This window comes from Natrix helvetica, assembly GCF_964273705.1.
Source record: "Natrix helvetica genome assembly, chromosome: 9".
Classification (NCBI taxonomy): domain Eukaryota; kingdom Metazoa; phylum Chordata; class Lepidosauria; order Squamata; family Natricidae; genus Natrix; species Natrix helvetica.
The window spans coordinates 21,370,421-21,391,764 of NC_138560.1; the positions used below are offsets into that span (position 1 = coordinate 21,370,421).

Sequence of the window (21,344 nt, forward strand, 5' to 3'; positions counted from 1 at the left end):
TCAAATTTCTTTTAACTGTAGATTGTTTTGCCCATGGCTCTTCTTCTGTCCCTCAAGGTTATTTCTTCTGCCCATTATAGATAAACAACTGAAGATGGGAAATTGACCCAGATCTAGGAATTGAGAACAGGAAGGCATAACCTCCATAAGTTTCCTTGTTACCATATAGGTAGATCATGGTGGAAAAGGAAATTGTCCCATGCTCCCTACGATAGACATTTATCTATTCAGGAGGGACATCAATGGAGATGCTTAAAAAAGTCAAATGGTGGCCACAGCAATGATCATAAGATCAAGTCCATGCCCCCTTTTTACTTGTAAAACATATTAAAGAATGAGAACAGTTTTCCCCCGAACACCATCACTCTGCTAAACAAATAATCCCCTCACCACTGTCAAACTATTCACTAAGTCTGCATTACTATTATTATTAGTCTTCTCATCGTTCCTATTGACCATTTCCTCCCACTTATGACTGCAGGACTATAACTTTGTTGCTTGTATACTTATGATTTATATTGATATTGATTGTTTCCTGATTGCTTATTTGTACCCTATGACTATCATTAAGTGTCGTACCTTATGATTCTTGACAAATGTATCTTGTCTTTTTATGTACACTGAGAACATCTGAAGCAAAGACAAATTCCTTGTATATCCAATCACGGCCAATAAAGAATTCTATTCTATTCTATTCTAAAAAGGGCAAGGCTTCCAATGTGTAGTTCCGGCCACCATATTGGTTTTTTTAACCACCCTCCTTCACGGACTCACCACCCCACGCCCAGTTGGTGTGTGTGTGGGGGGGGAACCTAGTTTGATAAATGTTGACACAATTAATACTAGGAGAATCTATCTTGTTAGTTCAACCTGGAGGGTGAACAAATGTGGACTAAGAACTGGGATCAATCCCCAGGTTTCCCTCATGAAGTGCAGCTCCCTGCGGATGTCGCCTGCATTCTAAAATCCTATTTCAGTATATTAGGACTTCATTTTAAATTTCAAACAAAGAATTCGCAGATTCGGTGAGGGGCTTGGATTAACATGCAATCTAGGAACCACTTGCTATGCCTGGCTTAGTTGAACATAATTCAGTCTGTCTAGCAATGGAGTTGGCATCCCCTATTCATCTTTTTTTAAAGATGCTCTAGATGTGGTACCCTGAATCTTCAGCACATCAATCCTGTGCCCATCCATCAGCTCTTCCTTCAGTGGTCCTGACAGTTACTCAACCCAAAGACAAAGACATCTGAAATAGTTTATGACCATCTGCTTTCATGTAATTTTAACAGCCCAGTGTGGCGGAATCTTGGAGGAGATGGAAGGTGTCATCCTGAGCCCTGGCTTTCCTGGGAACTACCCTAGCAACAGTGATTGCACCTGGAAGATATCCTTTACTGTGGGGTTTGGTAAGCCAATCACAGCATCCTTCCCATCTCTTTTCAGATACTTTTCATGGCTTGATCCAGGATAAACCAGCCATTGGATGAATGAATGAATGAATGAATGAATGAATGAATGAATGAATGAATGAATATAGTTTTAGATGTTTTTATTTTAAAGAGAAAACGTTTTGACTTACAAGGTGTTGTTTAACGAAAGCAAAAAGAGTAGAAGAAATTAAAGGTAACACTGGGGAGACGGCAGTTCAGATAGTACAACCATTTAAATATGAGCCAGCAGTGTGCAGCAGCTGCCAAAAAAGCCAACCCAGTTCTAGGCTGCATCAACAGAGGGAGAGAATCAAGATCACGTGAAGTGTTAATACCACTTTATAATGCCTTGGTAAAGCCACACTTGGAATACTGCATCCAGTTTTGGTCACCACGATGTAAAAAAGATGTGGAGACTTTAGAAAGAGTGCAGAGAAGAGCCACAAAGATGATTAGGGGACTGGAGGCCAAAACATACGAAGAACAGTTGCAGGAACTGGGTATGTCTAGTTGAATGAAAAGAAGGACCAGGGGAGACATGATAGCAGTGTTCCAATATCTCAGGGGCTGCCACAAAGAAGAGGGAGTCAAACTATTCTCCAAGGCACCTGAGGGTAGAACAAGAAGCAATGGGTGGAAACTAATCAAGGAGAGAAGCAACTTAGAACTGAGGAGAAATTTCCTGACAGTTAGAACAATTAATCAGTGGAACAGAAGTTGCCTCCAGAAGTTGTGAATGCCCCAACACTGGAAGTCTTTAAGAAGATGTTGGATAGCCATCTGTCTGAAACGGTATAGGGTTTCCTGCCTAGGCAGGGGGTTGGACTAGAAGACCTCCAAGGTCCCTTCCAACTCTACTATTGTATTGTATTGTATTACACCAGCTGAGCGATAGTACCACCTCACCTTTTCTAGAATTCCTTTGGTAAAACTTTCACATTCTAAATCTTGAACCAGCAATTGGATAAGAATTCCACCTTCTTTCAAGACTCTTCCGCAGATAATTGGGAAGTGTTCATAGTAGTGACATTTTAAAGCAGGGGCATTGGAAATAGTTATGTGCATACCGTATAATAGCTATCTGGAATGTTTCATTTTTCTCCCTGAAAATTTTATTTTGCCTCCAGAAAATCATTTCTTCCTTTGTGTTCTGGATGATATTCTTCCAAAAATGCATAGATCAGTTCTGGAACTCTCAATTTAGCTCAATTTAGCTAGCTCCAGAACCACAACATTCTGCATCCAGAACATTCTACATCAAAACATACAGATTTTGTATGTTTGTTTCAAAAAATAGATTACATACGTGAGTTTGGCCCAGAATAATGAGTTGGAAGTTCTCTTCATTACCATTATTTCCCTGTCAAAAAACCCTGTCTATTATAAGGCAATTTGGATTCTAATCCCACTCCCTACATTCACACAAATGTATTCAGATATATTTCTTCCTAAAATGCTTTCTTGAAATGGCCCCCCTTTTTTTAACCTGGGTTATGGGTTTTGACTGATATTCATATTGGAAGTAGGAATATTCAACTCCTATCTGACCCAATTATTTTATCTATGGGCCATATTGGTAACAAACATTACTTTCTTTGCAACTTTAAATATGTAGATGATACTTTTCCATTTTTAAGAACGTAGACATTGTTCTGTTTTATTATATTATTCTGCACTTGTTTTAGTTGGTTCTGTTAAATAAATAATTATCATAATAAAAATAATTGCATGCAAGACCATTTCAAAGTCAAAAATAACACTTGATCCAGAAGCTGATGAACCATTTTTAAATTTGGTCATAAAATGTAATGAGTTTTTTTAATGAATGCTATATCCTTCCAATGCAAGTTGGGGAGCACTTTTTCTTAAGCCTTGGATTCGGTGTAGGCTTCTTCTCCTCCTTCTCCTTTCTTCTCTTTCTTTCTTCTTCTTCTCCATCTCCTTCTCAGTAGTGGGGAGAGTGTCCTATCTAATAGTCCCAGTTAAATCCAACATGCAAAATCCAAATGACTAGCTAATTGTACTGGAGGAAAGAAGCAGGCAAGCAGTGAGTGGCATGTTCTCCATGATCCAACATCTAGGCGAGGGACATCTTGCTAAAAAAATCAATTTGCTGCCCCTCAAACTATACTTCTTCACCATATCCTTCTGTGTCAAAGCATTCTTTCAAAGCAAGTCACAATGTATTTGGTGATGGCATCAAATTAGCAATCCAGTTGCTGTTTGTGCTTCACCTATGTACTTTGATGACAGGTAGCCTAAAAGTGAAGTACAATAAAGCAAAGCAAAGTAAATATGAAGTGGGATTGCCCACTTTATATCCATTACCTACCAGGAGAAAAACTCCTATTAACTGGAAACAGACACACACCCCAGAATTACAGCAATCGAAGAGAAGAGGTATATTGGGATAGACCTTATTCAGTTACAAGGAAGCCAGGGATAAAGGCATTGTTTTAGAAAGTCTAGGCCCCCTGAGTGTGCTTTCCCATGATGTTTCATCTTTTATTTCTAAATCAAGGCTGGTAGGATAGTGCTCCTGGGTTCTAAGGGGCACAAAATGATCCTAAATTGTATTTATGAAGCAATAGATACATGAGAACCAGCTTGATATGGTGGTTAAAGATACTGGCCTAGAAACTGGTAGTCTGTCATTTCTAATCTTACCTTAGATATGAAGCCACCTGATGACTTTGGTCCAATATGTCTCTCTCAGCCCTAGGATGACAAAGGCAAGATAAAACCACTTCTGAAAGTGAAAGTGGGACTTGCTCAAGTAATCACTAGGAGTAATACTGATCATCTTTTGGCATCTACCACATTGTACAATATTGTCTATGAAAGTTCCTACTCTGAAACCTTGAGAATTCAATGTAAAGAATTCAATGTAAAAGCCACGATGCAGAAAAGATGTGGACACTCTAGAAAAAGTGTAGGGAAAAACAACAAAAATGATTAGGGGACTGGAGGCTAAAACATATGAAGAATGGTTGCAGGAACTGGGTATGTCTAGTTTAATGAAAAGAAGGACTAGGGGAGACATGATAGCAGTGTTCCAATATCTCAGGGGTTGCCACAAAGAAGAGGGAGTCAAACTATTCTCCAAAGCACCTGAGGGTAGGACAAGAAGCAATGGGTGGAAACTGATCAAGGAGAGAAGCAACTTAGAACCGAGGAGAAATTTCCTGACAGTGAGAACAATTAATCAATGGAACAACTTGCCTCCAGAAGTTATGAATACTCCAACACTGGAAGTTTTTAAGAAGATGTTGGATAACCACTTGTCTGAAGTGGTGTAGGGTTCCCTGCCTAAGCAGGGGTGTTGGACTAGAAGACCTCCAAGGTTCCTTCCAACTCTGTTACTCTATTCTATTCTATTCTATTCTATTCTATTCTGCAAGATATACTTTGGGGGAGAATGATGGAAAGTTAAACAAACACAGAATATTTGAGCCGTTCAGTTAATGAAATCTCTTTTCTCCCACTTTCTCTGCCATGTGCAGGTGCTCATCTCCAGTTCTTAAACTTTTCCACCGAGCCTAATCATGACTTCGTTGAAATTCGCAATGGGCCATACGATACCAGCAACATCATCAGCCGATTTAGTGGGACTGACCTCCCAGGCTCCCTTCTTTCCACGTCACACGAAACCACCATATATTTCCACAGTGACCACTCACAGAACAAGCCTGGTTTTAAAGTAGAATATCAAGGTAAGGAGCAGGCAGCCGAGAAGGCTAAGAATGGAGCAACCCCCATTGACTTTGGGGCACATGACAAGAGTGATGGAGGCTATGACGACTAGCAATACTTTTAGGGTGTAATGGAAATTCTTGTTTTGCCCAGCAAAATCCTAGTATCCTGCCAATATAGACAAGTTAATCCACAATATATTTTCCAGAAGATATTAATGCTATACCTAAGAATTCAACCCGACTTTAATTTGCTAGGTACTCAGAGACATCTTAATTACTACATCAGATAAATTCCTCCTTGCAAAGTCTATTCTGTAGCTTTTTCTCTGTATTTCTACTTCAACGCAGAAGGCTTCAAATTGTTAGAATAAAATAAATTATATTCACACGTGCAAAACCAACCCCATGAAGTACATGAAAAACCCACAAAAATTATTTTCTCCTTTGAAATCATTTTCAAAAGCAAACTCTTTTGAATTAGTAAGGTAAAAGTAAAGGTTCCCCTCGCAAGTATGTGCTAGTCGTTCCTGGCCCCTAGGGGGCGGTGCTCATCTCCATTTCAAAGCTGAAGAGCCAGCACTGTCCGAAGATGTCTCCGTGGTTATGTGGCCGGCATAACTCAATGCTGAAGGTGCACGGAACGCTGTTACCTTCCCACCAAAGGTAGTTCCTATTTTTCTGCTGGCATTTTTTATATGCTTTCGAACTGCTAGGTTGGCAGAAGCTGGGACAAGTAACGGGAGCTCACTCCATTATGCAGCGCTAGGGATTTGAACCACCGAATTGCCAACCTTTGCATCATGGGTACAAAATCATGTAACCATACAAAAAAAAGTCATACAAATATAAGTACTGCAATTTAAAAATAAAGAATGCAAGAGAATTCCCCCTGTCTGGTGCTAATTTTGAGAAAATAGCCCAAAAAGAAAGATTCAGAATTTCAGCGTGCTTCTCGACAGAAGGAATACTCCAGATTTAACAATAAAATTCAAAACACCCAGTGTCTCTTGTTTTGTAATTTGCTGCCATATGCCAGTCAAGTTTTTTCTTCCTTTCTCTCAATCTTCTAAGCAGTTTTAATATCCCTCTCCATGCTCACTTTCCAAATTTATTTCATGCAGACATACACACATATCAAACCAGCGTCATTTTTAATTATTTCAGTTATATGCAGGTCTATAATCAAAATGTTCAGTGCAATATTTATGAACAGCATGATATGCAGTGAAATCCATACAATTTAATTTATGTGAATGTGTTTAGCAATTAGTACCAGAAATTTAAATTGGACTTGGAAATGAATGGAGATCCAGTGAAGTTGGTACTATATTGAAGTTGGTACCATTTTATGATTGTTTCACCATGCAATTATTAATCTGACTGTAGAATGAAGATTCTGGACTGACCACAGGTAATCCTTGAACTAATAATGTAATGGATCTTGTCCATCATAGTTGCAAAATGGGTCGGGATTATGACTGACCTGATTTTGCAACAGCTTTTGCAACAATCAATAAGTGATTCACCATGATTGTTAAGTGAATTTGTGGTTGTTAAGTGAATTCTGTGGTCATTAAGCAGACCAATATTTTGCTATTGACACTTGCAGAAAATCAAAATGCTGGTTTTCAACGAAACCATTGTAAAATGCAGTCATGTGACCACAGGGCACTGCAAATAGCCATGAATAAGATCCAGTTGCTGAACATCTGAATTGTGATCAGGTGATTGCATGAAGGGCGACTTTTGAAACTTCAACTCTGGGTTGTAAATGTCCTCCAAATGGCTTCAATCATTACTCAAGGACTACTTGTACAAGATTATCACAATTTAGGATGCATTCCAGTAATCTTTAAAACCATAGTGTTTTCACCTGCCTGGGATGATCATTGTTAGAACAAACTAATCTTGTAAATCAGCCCATATGACAAGATATTATTCTACTGGCAGGAATAGATCATGGGAAATTGATCCTTTGGGGCAATGCAGCTCTTCCCATAGCTATTAATGTATTGCTGCTCTGATAGGATGAACTTCTGAACAACGCCTATCAATTTATTGGTCCTCTTATTTATATACCATATTTTTGGACTATTGAGATGCACTGGAGTATAAGATGCACCATGATTTTGAAGAGGTAAATTTTTGAAAAAGTTTTTGCACTCTGCAGGCCTCCCAAACCCTCTGCACACCTTGTTTTTTGCACAAAAAAGGGAGGGGCATGCAGAGCTTTGGGAGGCTTGTAGAGTGCTCCTGGGGGGTGGGGGGGGGAAATGGCCCATTTTTTGCCCTCCCAAGCCCTCAGGAGCACTTTGAAAGCCTCCCAAACTCTCTGCACATCCATTTTTGCAAAGTGGGTGAGGTTTCAGTAGGCCAAAAATGCTGTATTCAGTGTATAAGATGCACCCAGATTTTCACCCTCTTTTTTTGGGGGGGGGGAGTGCGTCTTATACTCCAAAAAATACACAATTGGATGGGTTTGGATAGATTCCAGAAACTGATGCAATCACATGCAGCTTGGTTTCCTAGCTTTGGTTGCTAAGCAGCTTTTGCTTAAAGATTGGAGATCAGTTACCACAGATGTGGTTCAGCTGAGAGAACATTGAAAATAAGTCAATTACCAAGTTAGAGTTTTGGCCATTTAGACTCTGGTGGGATTCAAATAATGTAACAACCGGTTCTCTGCCCTAATGATTTCTTCCAACAACCACCAAACTGCTCATAACGTTAACAACCGGTTCTCCTGAACTGGTGTGAACTGGCTGGATCCCACCACTGAATTTTGGGAGGGAAGGAAGAGCTCTCTAACCCTATTTGACCATTGAAAGCAATTCTTGGGAGATCTGGAGAAGAGTACCCCATTGGAAGCCCTGCAGATTGGCCAGAGAAGACTTCTAAACAAAATTAGGCACATGGGAAGGTTTACACAACTTGCCCATCAATGATTGTGCCAATTGTTAACTTCCTCCAAGGTTTCAAGTCAGGTTACTCCCCATCCTCAGTTATTATTCTTCCCTTCACTATGAGCATGTGCTTCAACACTGAGTAAGATAATATCTGCAGGTAAAGAATCTCTAAAGGAATAACTGATTTTACATCCATTGCCATGTTTGTCTTTTATGATATCCAGCTTATGAACTCCAGGAGTGCCCAGATCCTGAGCCCTTTGCCAATGGCATCGTAAGAGGAGCAGGTTATAGTGTGGGACAGTCCATCTCTTTTGAGTGCCTCCCTGGCTATCAGTTGATTGGACAACCAGTCTTAACCTGTCAACATGGAACCAATAGGAACTGGGACCACCCATTGCCCAGGTGTGAAGGTATGACTTTATTGAGATTTTTCTTGGAAGGGGATTATTAAGGGAAAAAAGAGAATATAACACACTGAATTAATGTACCAGAGATATATCACATGCATCTTAAATGTATATACTGGGCTTGTTGGTATTTGGCAAGAGGCATCGTAATTTATTTGTTTCCACACATATAGTTTACCTATCCTTCATCACCAGCATCAGTACACAAACTCAGGATTCAGCTGGTTTGGACCAGTTCGGACGAACCAGATGCTAATTTTAATCTGGTTCGCCGAGCTGGTAGTTGAAAGGACTGGCTGATCCCACCCACCCCTCCCCTCCCAGGAGTCTCCACGTGGCCCATTCATCATGACAGGTAAATGCAGGGCCTGTGCAGAGGATCTGGGAGGGCAAAAAATGGCCCTACTGGAACTCTGGAAACTGGGCCGTTTCCAGCCTCCAAAAGCCCTCCAGAGCCCAGGGAGGCTGTTTTCGCCCTTCCAGAGGCTCAGGGAAAGCCTCCGGAGCCTAGGGGGGACAAAAAGGGCCCCCTCTGTCATGGTGCAGGAAGCTGATTGGGCCACGCCCCCATGACCACACCCACCCAGCAACCGGGCAGAGAATCGTTTGCTAAAGTTTTTCAATCCCACCCCTGTAGTAACAAACCTGAACTGGTTGGTCTTTACCCTTTATCGATTTCTGTTTCACTTAGAAGCAGAACACTATTAATTCAACTTTATTGCTTCCACAGTACTTAGATATCCATTAATTATGAGGTCCATGGCCCTTAATTTCTGCTCCTTCAGGAAGTGACAAATCTGTTTTTTCCCCACAGCTTTGATTTAATTTGAGTACGACTGTTGTATCTGTTCACTTCCATCTTCTGCATGCCTCTTCCAGTATTCCTTTCATGTGGACATTTGTTCTTGGTGGCTCTCCCAGAAAACAGCATGAACAGAAGTATAGTAATGCTGAACTTTGCTAAATTTGCTTCAGTCACAGGTTCACATATATATATTTACTCATCGCACCCTCATTGGAGGAAACTTTGGTTTGTTAGAAGGCTTCCCATGTCTTGTAACCTTCCGCCTATGCTCAACTATGTAGTAGTCCTTTTTAGCAACCAAAGTCAAAACAAATTGTCAAAGTTCACAACACACAGTTAACTGGTTAAGGAAGACTTAGACCAATACCAGTTATCACAAATGTTTTTAAAAGATTCCTTTAAACTGAAAGGGGTTAAGTGCTTGTTTTAGGTTTAAGTAATCTTCTCTGCTCATCTGAGTTGGATATTCTTTCTCCCTGCTGCCTATACAGAAAAGAGGGCTGGCTAGGGATTTCTGGAAGTTGCGGTTCATACATCTTCAAGTGGCCAGGATTAAGAAACACTATATAGATCAGGGGTGTAAAACGTGTGTCGTCATGGCGTTGTCAAGTGACGCATTGTGACTTTTTTCCCCCGTCGCTAAACCGGACGTGGGCGTGGCCAGCACGTGATGCATCTGGCCCACTGGCCATGAGTTTGACAGCCCTGGAATAGGGAATAGCAGTTTGCAGGACTTAAAAACAGATCAAATGATATTAAAATCGTGCCACCACTATTCTGCAAGTACTGGGATTTAGTAGCTCTTAATGTCTCTTTGTGGTCAATTGCATACAGTCCCCTGTGGAGGAAACATGACCATCCAAAATGGAACGATCTACTCCCCCGGCTTTCCCAATCAGTATCCCAATTCCCAGGACTGCACGTGGCTATTTGTGGTGTCATCTGGATATGGCATCTACCTCAACTTTACCCTGCTGCAAACAGAGCCGTACAATGACTTCATCACTGTCTGGTGAGTGGGATTGGGAGCTGAGGGTTCCCTCTGAGCCCAGTTTTTTTCAGTAGGTGTTGCTATAACCCTGTCATAGCTGTGTTCTCTTTACCCTTATGACATGATGAGAGATCCTTAGCTACAAAAAGACATCAAGCTGGACAATCTTTTCCCCCAAACCCCTGGAAGAAAGGGAAACTTTCTAAAGAACTTTAAGGTAGCAATGAGTATCTGAAGGGAGATGGTGTTGTGGCCCACCAGCAGCCAGCAGAGCTGGCAGCAGATTCAGAGAGTGAGGAGGTTGGGGAGGAACCTGGGCCAGTCCTGAAGTCTGGGGAAGGCTCAGATGAGGGTTCTGTGTCGGAGGCAGAGAGGGGGCCAGAGCCGTATGCCAGTTATCAGCTGCCTTCAGAGTCAGACATCAGTGAGGCAGACAAACAGCTGGAGCCTGTTCCCAGTGTGCGCATGTGCAGAGTTGCCAGACGAAGGGAACAGCTAAAGAACAGGAATTGACTTGGGGGGTAAAGCCAGAGGTGGACGATGAATGGCCCCTCCCAGAGGAAATAAAAGAGGAGCGAAAGGGGAGGGGAGTTTGCAGGAGACAATTCATTTGCTTAATTAGCCTGTGACTCTCCGAGACTCCTTGCCAAGTTTTGCAGATATTGGCATGGCAGCTCTCCAAGCCAGATAAGGTCTGTGACTGTAAATCCTCCCTGGAAAGACTTTGCTGGATGTGAATGAGCAGAATTCACAGTCAATTAATAAACAGGGTTTTTGTCGGGACCAGGCTTTGCTTCTTGGAAAGCCTCGGTCCGAACAATAGTGACAGTGGCAGTCATGAAATTGCTTGATTTGGAAAATGGATATCATGGAGAAACTTGGAAAGATGCCCTGTTGTCAATATACAACAGTTATTGTCTACTCTCATTTCCATGGCTCTGAGGTCCAGTGGGGATCCACCAACCTCTAGATCAGAAATCCAGAAGAAGAAGCAAGCTTGTGACCAGAGAAGGACCAAGGTGTGAATAGGAAGAGCTGCAGTGTTGATTTCACATTGAAGATTTGTATTGTGTTACTTATCCTCTGTGCTGGATTATGCCAATAGCCTTTCAGTCATAAAGTATTTCCATTATTTAGTGGTTAGAAACCATTTTGCGTAGCAAAAACTGAGTGGCAATGCTAGAATGCTTTTTATAGTCAAATGTAAAGTAGGCACTTTGTATTTTTTTAATTAGTTACGATTTATTGCAAACTAAAATTATTTAGCAAAGGTTAAGTACAGTATGTGTAAGTATGTACAAATTCTTTTTTTTTTTTTCATTCATTAACTGTGTTTCCAGACTGGGAATCAAGACGTCTTCAAGTGCATAGCTAGGCAAATATTCCAAATAAAATAAGAAAGAAAATAGGAAAGGTGGCTTTTATAAGTCTCATGGCCTGCGAGCAGATCAGGAGAACTTTGTGGATCCTTTAGTCAGATTGACTCACTGGGAGTATCTGATTGGCCTTCCGAGCATAATCTGGCTCTTGCATCAAGAGGATTGTCAGCCCTTTTAAAAGTCTCAGATGGAATTGTCTTCAGCCAACAACCTGGGTCAGGGGCCAGCAACCCACGGCTCTGGAGCTGCTTGTGGCTCTTTCATCTCTCTGCTGTGGCTCCCTGTCACTCAAAATACGTGTCACAACCACCAATGTGTGATACCCGCCTGCACACGATTTATTGAGCTTTTCGGGCCCCGGTAGGCCAACCATGGATAGATCCAAGAAAAGAAAAGTTTCAGAAGAAAACAGAACGTTTAATTCAACTACATATGCTAGTTCTCAGGAAATAGTCAGGCACGGGAAGGATTTTGTGGCTCCCGGAGTTTTCTTTTCTGTGGGAAACGGGTCCAAATGGCTCTTTGAGTGTTTAAGGTTGCCGACCCCTGATCTGGTTGGTGTACAAACTCTGATCCGTAATGCTCCCATTCTTAACCATGTCTTTTTTGTTACTCTTTTGTATTTCCCTTTCTCTTCAGGGATGGTTCTCAAGAGACAGCTCCCCAGCTGGGGGTTTTCACAGGACACTCAGTGAAGAAAGCCACCCAGAGCTCTTCCAATCATGCTCTGGTGAAGTTTCATAGTGATGCAGCCAACGGAGGCCTCTTTGTCATCCATTTCTATGGTGCGTACAGCTCACTGGGGTGCAAGGGTTGGTTGTCATGCTTGTTTTGTAACCTTTTGCGTGCAGCAACGATGGTTCAATTGGATATTGCTTACGTAGTCAACTAAGGTTTATCATGTGCCTTCTCTGTCATTACCACTGTGCCTGATGTAACATAAAACCCACTAATTTGGACCAGAAAGTAGCCCGTGTCCCTCTGATTGGGTTTGCAGAGGATGCTTAATCAATTTGATTAGAAGCCAAAGGCTGCATGCATTGATTATTGTTAAGATCAGAGATGTTTTTTTGTAGCTTAACTCTGCCCTGCTGAATTAGTTTGAGATCACAAGTATCGTGCAAATCAAGCAAATGGGTTAATTCAATAATCAAGTTGTGTGAACAGTGCCACGAAGAAATTCAAACTCTGAATGAACAGCTGTGTAGTTGGTGTAACCAAGAAGTAAGAACTGTGTTTGACTTACAAAATAAAAAGAATGTATTTCTTCTGGAAAAAAAATACCATTGAGGGCCAATGAATCTTCAAAATGTTGAACCACGGAAGGTTACAGAAAGGAGAAAATTGGTTTCCCCATCACCACCCAGGGAGCAGGTTCTGTTTGTTGTGGAATTGATTTTCCAGAGATTCAGCTTCTTGCTTATCTCTCTGTTCATTATTTATTTACTCATCCATTCAATTTATATGGCCACCTATCTCAACAAGTTATTCCAACTTTGGCCGAGGATCTATAATACAAAGATATATACTAAAGTCCTATAGCTAGGGATTTGGTACTCTCATGCACTTAATTTATTTCTTTTCTCTTCCCAGCCTATCAACTCTCTAAGTGCCAACCACCAACTATGGTCCCTAATGCTGAAATCATCACTGAAAATGAGGATTACAATATAGGTATTGCATGCATGATTTTGCTAGTGTTTTCTCTGGATGTAGACAGGTGGTATAAATAACAGAAGGATAGTGTTCTCACTATTCCCACCCCAGTCCTAGTTCAACGTCTGAAATAGGCATCCATAACTTATTTGCAATAAATAAGTAAATATTTTTTCCTGTTCTTGCCAGACAAGGTTCAGCATCTTAGCACATTGGAGGCTGTACTCCTTATTTATTGTAAGTGGCCAGGAATCTATTGGATGGACCTAGAATCACAATAAAGAGAACACACAACAACTGCATGTACCCTTGCTCTTCTATCACTGTCTTTATCTGCTGTGGCTAAGAGGAGGAAGGTTGCGCAGCTTAAAATGAAAGTCAGAGTTAGCTTTTATAAGAAACTTACCTGAGGAGTGAATGCTTCAATCCAGGAAGACATTAGAACCAGCACATAAAATTGTGTCGTTCCTCATATGATTGTAATCCACAAAGCCCCTCTTGAGGCATGCTCAACTCTTGGCAACAGTATGGAAGATATTCAGAGCAGCTGTTTGCCATTGGGTTGGGTTTTTTTTCAAATTTCCTGCAGTTGTTTTTTTCAAATGTCCTGGACTTACAACCCTTGGATGTTCTCGTGCTCTCCCTTCCAATTACAGTACTAACCAGGTCCTAGTTAAATTAGCTCTTGGGGGGAATCAGTTGATACTAAGGTAGTTCATCCCTGATTTTGCAGCTAAAATGGCTCATCCCTGATTTGAAATCTTGGTTTGCATGTCAAAGGTGGGTTGGATTTTCAGCATTCCATTTTGCTTAAAAAAAAGCTATCCTCACTTCCAGACTTGCTCTTGAATGATAGCAGTGGGACCAGCATACAACAACACCTTCATCCTTAGACAAGCAGAAAATGAACAAGACAGGATGAACTTTTCAGCCTGTCAGTCTTTTTTAAAAAAGGTAGTGTGGATATAAAAAAGAAATGTTACCTACCAGTCAGAATTCTCGCATTGCATTTAGTGGCATGTAAGTGTAGATAAGGTTCATAGTGGCTCAGTGACTTAAGACACTGAGCTTGTCAATCAGAAAGGTCAGCAGTTCGGCGGTTCAAATCCCTAGTGCAGTGTAATGGAGTGAGCTCCCGTTACTTGTCCCAGCTTCTGCCAACCTAGCAGTTTGAAAGCATGTAAAAATGCAAGTAGAAAAATAGGGACCACCTTTGGTGGGGAGGTAACAGCATTCTGTGTGCCTTTGGCGTTTAGTCATGCTAGCCACATGACCATGGAGAAATCTTCGGACAGTGCTGGCTCTTCGGTTTTGAAACAGAGATGAGCACCACCCCTAGAGTCAGGAACGACTAGCACATACATGCGAGGGGAAACTTTACCTTTATCTTTACTTGAAAAATGACTGCATATTCCAAATATGTCCACTTACATTCAACAGGGTAGATTTTTACTTGTACACCAGATGTGTACAGAGTTTAAAAGATTTGAAAGTTTAATGAGGATAAGGGGATAACTGGAAGTGATTCACAAGAGAATAGTGGTAGCAGATGACACGGCTTTTCTGATGTATAGTGCTACACACCTGGGAGAAATATTGCAAAGTGATTCAGCTAAAGATTTCTCCCTAATGACACCACCAAGTATACTGCAAAGATATCAGATAAAAATGTGCCAGAGTATGAAGCAGTGATAGGGCCTATGCACTATCCCCCACTCCACCCCCTACTTCCCTTGACATGTCTTTTGGCTAATTCAAATCACTAATGCTTTCAAGTAGTGTTTCCAACTTTGGCAACTTTAAGATGTGTAGTCATCAATTTGCTACCTGGGGAATTCTGGAAGTTAAAGTCCATACCGTTGAGAAACATTACTCTAAAGTCATTTTCTGGACCATGAGACAAAAGATACATGCCTTCATTTAATAGCAGATGGTCCTTCCCATTTGGCAAGATGACAATTTGAGAATGGCAGTTTTAGTCCACATGCTTTTTCCTCTCCCCTTACTTGAATTAACTTTATAGACTCCTGATCTCCTTCCTCACATCTTCTTCACTTGTAATCATGATCCATCTGATGAGCCTTGTTCAAAATATGTCCTTTTGTACTCTTGGAACACACCTGGATTCCTCTTTGTTCCTTTCCTTAGGTGATATTATTAGGTATCAATGTCTTCCTGGTTTCACCTTGGTTGGAAATGAGATCTTGACATGCAGGCTTGGTACCCACCTCCAGTTCGAAGGCCCTCCCCCAACTTGTGAAGGTCAGTGACTTTGATGGAAGTGCGAAAAAACCCAGAACTCATGGCAGAGAGTAAATAATACAGTGTAAGGATATCTTGCTATTTAATACTGAATATACAAGACAGGCAAATATATTAAGACCTATGCTGTGGACACCTAGAAAAGGTGTCAAAAAAGACTGCTCCTATAAAAAATAATATAGATGATGATGTTGATGATTGTTGTTGTTGTTTTATTGCCAAAAAATAAATCAGTCTGCATCACCAGCTTCTAAAGGAGACCCAGGCTTTAGTCTAGACACAGAACCTAAAGTAAACATTGCATAGGTGCCACTACAGATCATTTTGATTGCATCACATAGTTTATATTTGGAAATGATATTTTCTTTGCAGAAGCAATGTGACAATTCATCTCATATTCACAAACCCAGTCTAGGCAAGGAGGAGGGTCTGTGAGGCCTATGAATACTAACTTTTAAAAGGTCCTGAGATAGTCATGGAAGCAAAGTCTATTGCTAAGTAGAGGAAGATATTGTTGTGGCCTGCCAGTAGCCAGTGGGGCTGGTAGCAGATTCCGACAGTGAGGAGGTTGAGGAGGAACATGGGCCAGTCCTGGAGTCTGGGGAAGGCTCTGATGAGGGTTCTGCATCAGAGACAAAGAGGGGGCCAGAGTCATATGCCAGTTATCAACTGCCTTCGGAGTCAGACATCAATGAGGCAGATGAACAGCTGGAGTCTGTTCCCAATGTGTACATGTGCAGAGTTGCCGGACGAAGGGAACAGCTAAAGAACAGGGGGCGATTTGGGGATAAGGCCACAGATGGACAATGAATGGCCCCTCCCAGAGGAAATAAAAGAGGAGCAAAAGGAGAGTGGAGTTTGCAGGGGGCAATTAGTTTGCTTAATTTGTTTGTGACTCTCCGAGACTTCTTACCAAGTTTTGCAGATATCGGCCTGGCAGGTCTCCAAGCCAGATAAAGTCTGTGACTGTAAATCCTCCTTGGAAAAACTTTGCTGGATGTGAATGAGCAGAATTAACTAAAAATTAATAGAAGGGCTTTTTTGTCTGGACAAGGAGTTTGCTTCATGCTCTTGGGAAGCCTCGGTTAGAACAGATATAACAGAACAGTTTCTCCCAGTTAGTCAAATAGGTGATGGGAAAGACTTCAAATAGAGTCCTAGTGAACTAGTGTAAGCCAAAACAGGCAATCTTTACCAATCTGCAGAATAACTTCCAGAATTTACTAGCCTTCCATTCTGAGAACTCAATCTCATTGGAGATCTGCTAGATGGGCTAGCCAGATTCCTCCGTCTTCTGATCCCAGTTAACAGCTCGATGACTAATTTTCTTTCACAGTGACATAGAGTGACACTCTGTGCTTTGCTTTTTTTGTATGTGTGTCAATCAGTTCACTGTCCAATGAATGAGATCCTCCGCGACTCCACAGGAGTGATCCTAAGCCCATCCTTCACAGGCAGCTATCCTCACTTCCAGACTTGCTCTTGGATGATAGCAGTGGAACCAGAGTACAACATCACCTTCACTGTGGAATATTTCTTGAGTGAGAAGAAGTATGATGAGTTTGGGATATTTGATGGTGAGTCATAAAGATTCGATGGTTTTGGAGATGAGATAGGGGCAGGAGGTGGTAGATTACCAGAAGAAAGACTGTTTAAACTACATACCATATTTTTGGAGTATAAGACGCACCTTACTCCCCCTAAAAGAGGGTGAAAATTTGGGTGCGTCTTATACACTGAATGTAGCCCCACCCACCGGCCCCAACCCTTTGGCCTCTGCCTCCCAGCAATTTACTTCCTTGCAGCAAACAAGGAAAATGGGGCTTGCGGAGGCTGCAATAGGCTATAGCAATCCCTGCAGCCTGAAACAGCTGATGATCAAGCTGAAATTGAAAGTGAAACTTGCTGTTTGGTCCACAAAGCAAATTTCTGGGAGGCTGGAGCAGATTTTTTTTCTTGTGCTAATCAGGCTGTTTGCTGCTTGCTGCAAGGAGATAAGTCAATAATTACAAATGCCTATAGAATGTTCAAATTATTAGACTTATTTTTTAAAGACTGCTTTATTATTGTTCTAGGCAACAAAATGAAGAAGCTTTTTAAACTAAATGCTTGATCTGAAGAGGCCCAGTGCTATTGTATCTTCTTTTAAATAGCAGAGAATAACGTATACTTCCAGAAAGCACATCAATTTTAACAGCATCTGTACAAGTATAGTTTGAAATGTAACACTACAAACATACGGTCTGTATATTGTCTGTACTGTTTACTGTTTGCTGCAAGGAGGCAAATTGCTGGAAGGCAGAGGGAGATATTTTCCCCTTGTTTTACTCCCCCCAAACTAGGTGCATCTTATACTTCGGAGCATCTTATACTCTGAAAAATATGGTAGTTTCTTTTAGGAGTGGAAGATGGTGCAGAGGAAACAGGGCAGGGCTCAGATTGCAGTACTGTAGCTACTAGAATTCGGCCCAGTGGGAAAGAAAAAGCCACTGATAGAGGAGACTATTTGTAGCTCAGGGTTGAAATGAGAGGTCCTTATCCAAACTAGTAATATCATAAGTGCTGGAGAAAACAATATCAGGTGGCCAGTATTATTAATCATGAATTATATGATTGGTAGCGTCATGCATGAGGCTATTCCTCCATGGATAAGACCTCAATTGGAAAATACATTATAAGCTTATAGAATGATAAAATGTCTTGCAAAGAGTAAATGAAACATTTTTTTTCTGATTCCATGTTGCTAAAAGACACGATTACCCATTTAAAGTGATAAGACCACAGAAAAGAACATATTATTTCATCTTCTGCATATTTAACTTTGGAGATTCCCTGCCAGAGCACCTAGTTTAGTAGGCTGTAAACTTTAATGTGAAGTGCCCTTCTTCAGCCTTACAAGCAATTGTGCCCTCTTCCTTCATCCTTTTCCCTTTCATGTTGAAGAAAACTGCATTTAGTCTTCAAGGTCCTTCTTTCCAGATTCTCCCCAGCAAATGATTGCCGTATCTTCCAAATCATGGTCTCTTGCTGAGCCCTTTGTTAGCTTTCCTAGATGAATTTATTCATAATTAGGAAGATTGATTAGGAAGGATTCCTCTGTCAGTCACTGTTATAACTAGGACAGCTGAAAGAAACATCTGCATTCAGCATTTCTGAATTCTAGGGTTTGGAAACTTGTAAGAAAAGAAAGAAGGCCGTTGCAGTCATCTCTGCTCTCTGGACTTCTGCATAACCTTCCCCGACTCCATAGTCCCCCTCCTGCCCAGATATATTTAATCAGAACCAGCTTTACCCCATCCAGAGTGGTCTTGGGTTTATGGGGCTTGTCACCTAGCAGAATTGGTAGTGAATTGGAAAATTCCACACTGGGTAGATTTTGTACAACTTTCATTGGGTTAAGTGCAAAATGATGCTTTGAATGTCATGTCATGAGCCTTTCTCCAACATGGTCCAAAGCCAGGTAAAAAGAACTTTACAAGTGAATGGGTGTGAGCATGTAAATAAATCTAAATAGTATATACAATTAATGTGATTGTCAAGAGTTAGTCTATCTTATCGCAACCTTTCTTACCAGGGTCCTTGCTGCAGAAATTAAATAAGAGGAGATTCTGCTGATGCTTCTGAGTTTGCCCCAAAAGTATGAGTTATAAGGACAGGAAATAAACAACTAAGAAGAAATAAATGGATTCTCACATTTCTTTGAGCAGGGTTTTTTTTTTTTTCTTAATCTCTATTATTTTAAGACGTGTGGACTTTGATTCCTAGAATTCACCAGCCGATATTCTAGAGGAATATTGAACTTGAAATCCACATATCTTAAAGTTGATGAAGTTGAGAAATACTGTACCAGAGACTGAAGAAATTAAGAAATTTGGGAATAAATATCAAACCGCATTGTTTCACACACAGTCACATAGGAATTTCATTCACCAAGCAGGTTGAGACAGATAGATCTCACTGGCTTGGAAGTTTGTGACAGCCACCCTCCCCAAATGTGGGAGGCTATAGATCTGTAATGGCCAACCTATGGCACGCATGCCAGAAGTGGCACACAGAGTCCTCTCTATGGGCACTCGTGCTATCGCCAGCTGCTCTTCTGCATTCCAGCATGTGCATATGTGCCAGCCAGCTGGTCTTCACACACACTGGAGCAGCAGAAACCTGAACACAGCTGGCACATGCGCAAGCAGGAAACCCTGCGCAGAAGCATGCCCACAAGCACCATGCACAAAAGTGCACACGCCCAATTCCGAACCAGTAGCGAAGGCAAGAAAAAACCATTACTGGTGCTTGCGCATGTGTGCATGCACACCGACCACCTGGTCTTCAAGTTTCTGGCATGCATGCACACATGTGCGAGCACCAGTAATGGTTTTCTCTTACCTTCGCTACTGGTTCAGAACTGGGAGTGTGCACATGTGCACAGTTGCTTCGCCCGTGCATGGTGCTTCTGTGCATGCGCAGAAACTTCTGTGCATGCATAGAGTGTCAGTGATGACATCTGGGCAGGTGGGGGGAGCCGCTACCAGTTCACCCAAACTGGAAACGAACTGGCAGCAAACCACCTCTGACAAGCACATGTCCCAATTTGGGCATTCAGTGCCGAAAAGGTTTGCCATCCCTGCTATAGAGTATCTTGGGCTTGGATACTGTTGGGTTCTGTATATTCTAAAGGAACTGAAGAGAGTGTTGACCCTTTCAAGCTTGGGCTCAATCCAATTAAGGCTTTTCATGGGCTCATGCTCTCCTTTTCTGCTGTTTCTACAGGGTCTTCGGGTCAAAGTCCACTCTTACTGTCCCTAAGTGGAAATTACTCTGCACCGCTGCTGGTGACCAGTTCAGGAAACAGAGCCTATCTCCACTGGTCCTCTGACCATGCCTACAGCAGGAAGGGTTTCCGCATCCGATATTCTGGTGAGTAGGGTGTGCAAAAGAAGGCTGATCATTGTTGCAGAAAGAAGCAGGGGTAAGCTCTATTTTAAAATGCTCCTTCTTGACTAACTTTTATCTGGTCTTCTAAAACTAGAAATGTATCTCATTATTTTCCCCATAGAAAAATTACCCAACCTGTTTGGCTTTTTTTTTAAAAAAAAATTGTTTGCTTTGCTTTCGTTGTTTAATTAATTCCTTCCTTTTGCCCATCCTTTCGGTCACTGAGTACGAAGTCCTGGATTAATGCAATTTGCCTCTGAATAAACATGAACCAAATTGTGCTGTAAATTGAATCGCATTCGGGGTTACGGCTTGCACTTTTTGTAGTAATTAATTTAGCGAAGGGTATTTATTATTAATTATAGCTGTATTGAGAAAGAATGTACCATGCTAATCTCGAAGTAATACTATGGTGCGTAAAACCAAAAGCTGTTATTTATTGCAGGCCAGCTAATTTTGTTGGCAACTGTTTAATTTTATAAACACGGCAATCCAGCTTTTCAGTTCTCCATAAAACTTTTCACGTTGTGGATCCTACTTTCTTAAAGTGAGAATCGCTGAATGGGAAATAAGGTGGTTTACTGCAATATGGCTCAATAGAGGTTATTGTTATTAACTAATAACCTAATCCTTGCTTACATTACTAAATCCTCAACAAGTATTTTGCTGGGAGAGATTGCCATTGTCGTAGGAACTTATTTTGATCCCTCTAAAATGCAGTGTTGGTTTATAACTGGGAACCATTATTTCATGGTCATATGGAGATGACATAACTGTGAAATAATTATAGGTACCATACCAAAAAATTCTTGGATGACACTTAGAAAATCTGTGAATTGACAAAATTTCCATCTGTCAATTCAAAAGGCCACAAT

The 21,344-nt window shown here is 41.2% G+C and overlaps 1 protein-coding gene across 1 annotated transcript in view; it reads left to right on the forward strand.

Annotated features, from left to right (window-relative positions):
* The window catches only part of CSMD2 (CUB and Sushi multiple domains 2), a gene marked incomplete at its 5' end in the record, with an annotated part of 765,891 nt that overhangs the window by 635,275 nt on the left and 109,272 nt on the right, over positions 1–21,344 (forward strand). The window contains 9 exons of the mRNA XM_081962655.1: positions 1,293–1,409; positions 4,937–5,146; positions 8,259–8,447; positions 10,084–10,261; positions 12,259–12,404; positions 13,213–13,293; positions 15,424–15,537; positions 16,926–17,114; positions 20,305–20,451. Of these exons, the coding sequence (XP_081818781.1) occupies positions 1,293–1,409; positions 4,937–5,146; positions 8,259–8,447; positions 10,084–10,261; positions 12,259–12,404; positions 13,213–13,293; positions 15,424–15,537; positions 16,926–17,114; positions 20,305–20,451 (1,371 nt within the window). The remainder of the gene's footprint in view (positions 1–1,292; positions 1,410–4,936; positions 5,147–8,258; positions 8,448–10,083; positions 10,262–12,258; positions 12,405–13,212; positions 13,294–15,423; positions 15,538–16,925; positions 17,115–20,304; positions 20,452–21,344) is intronic.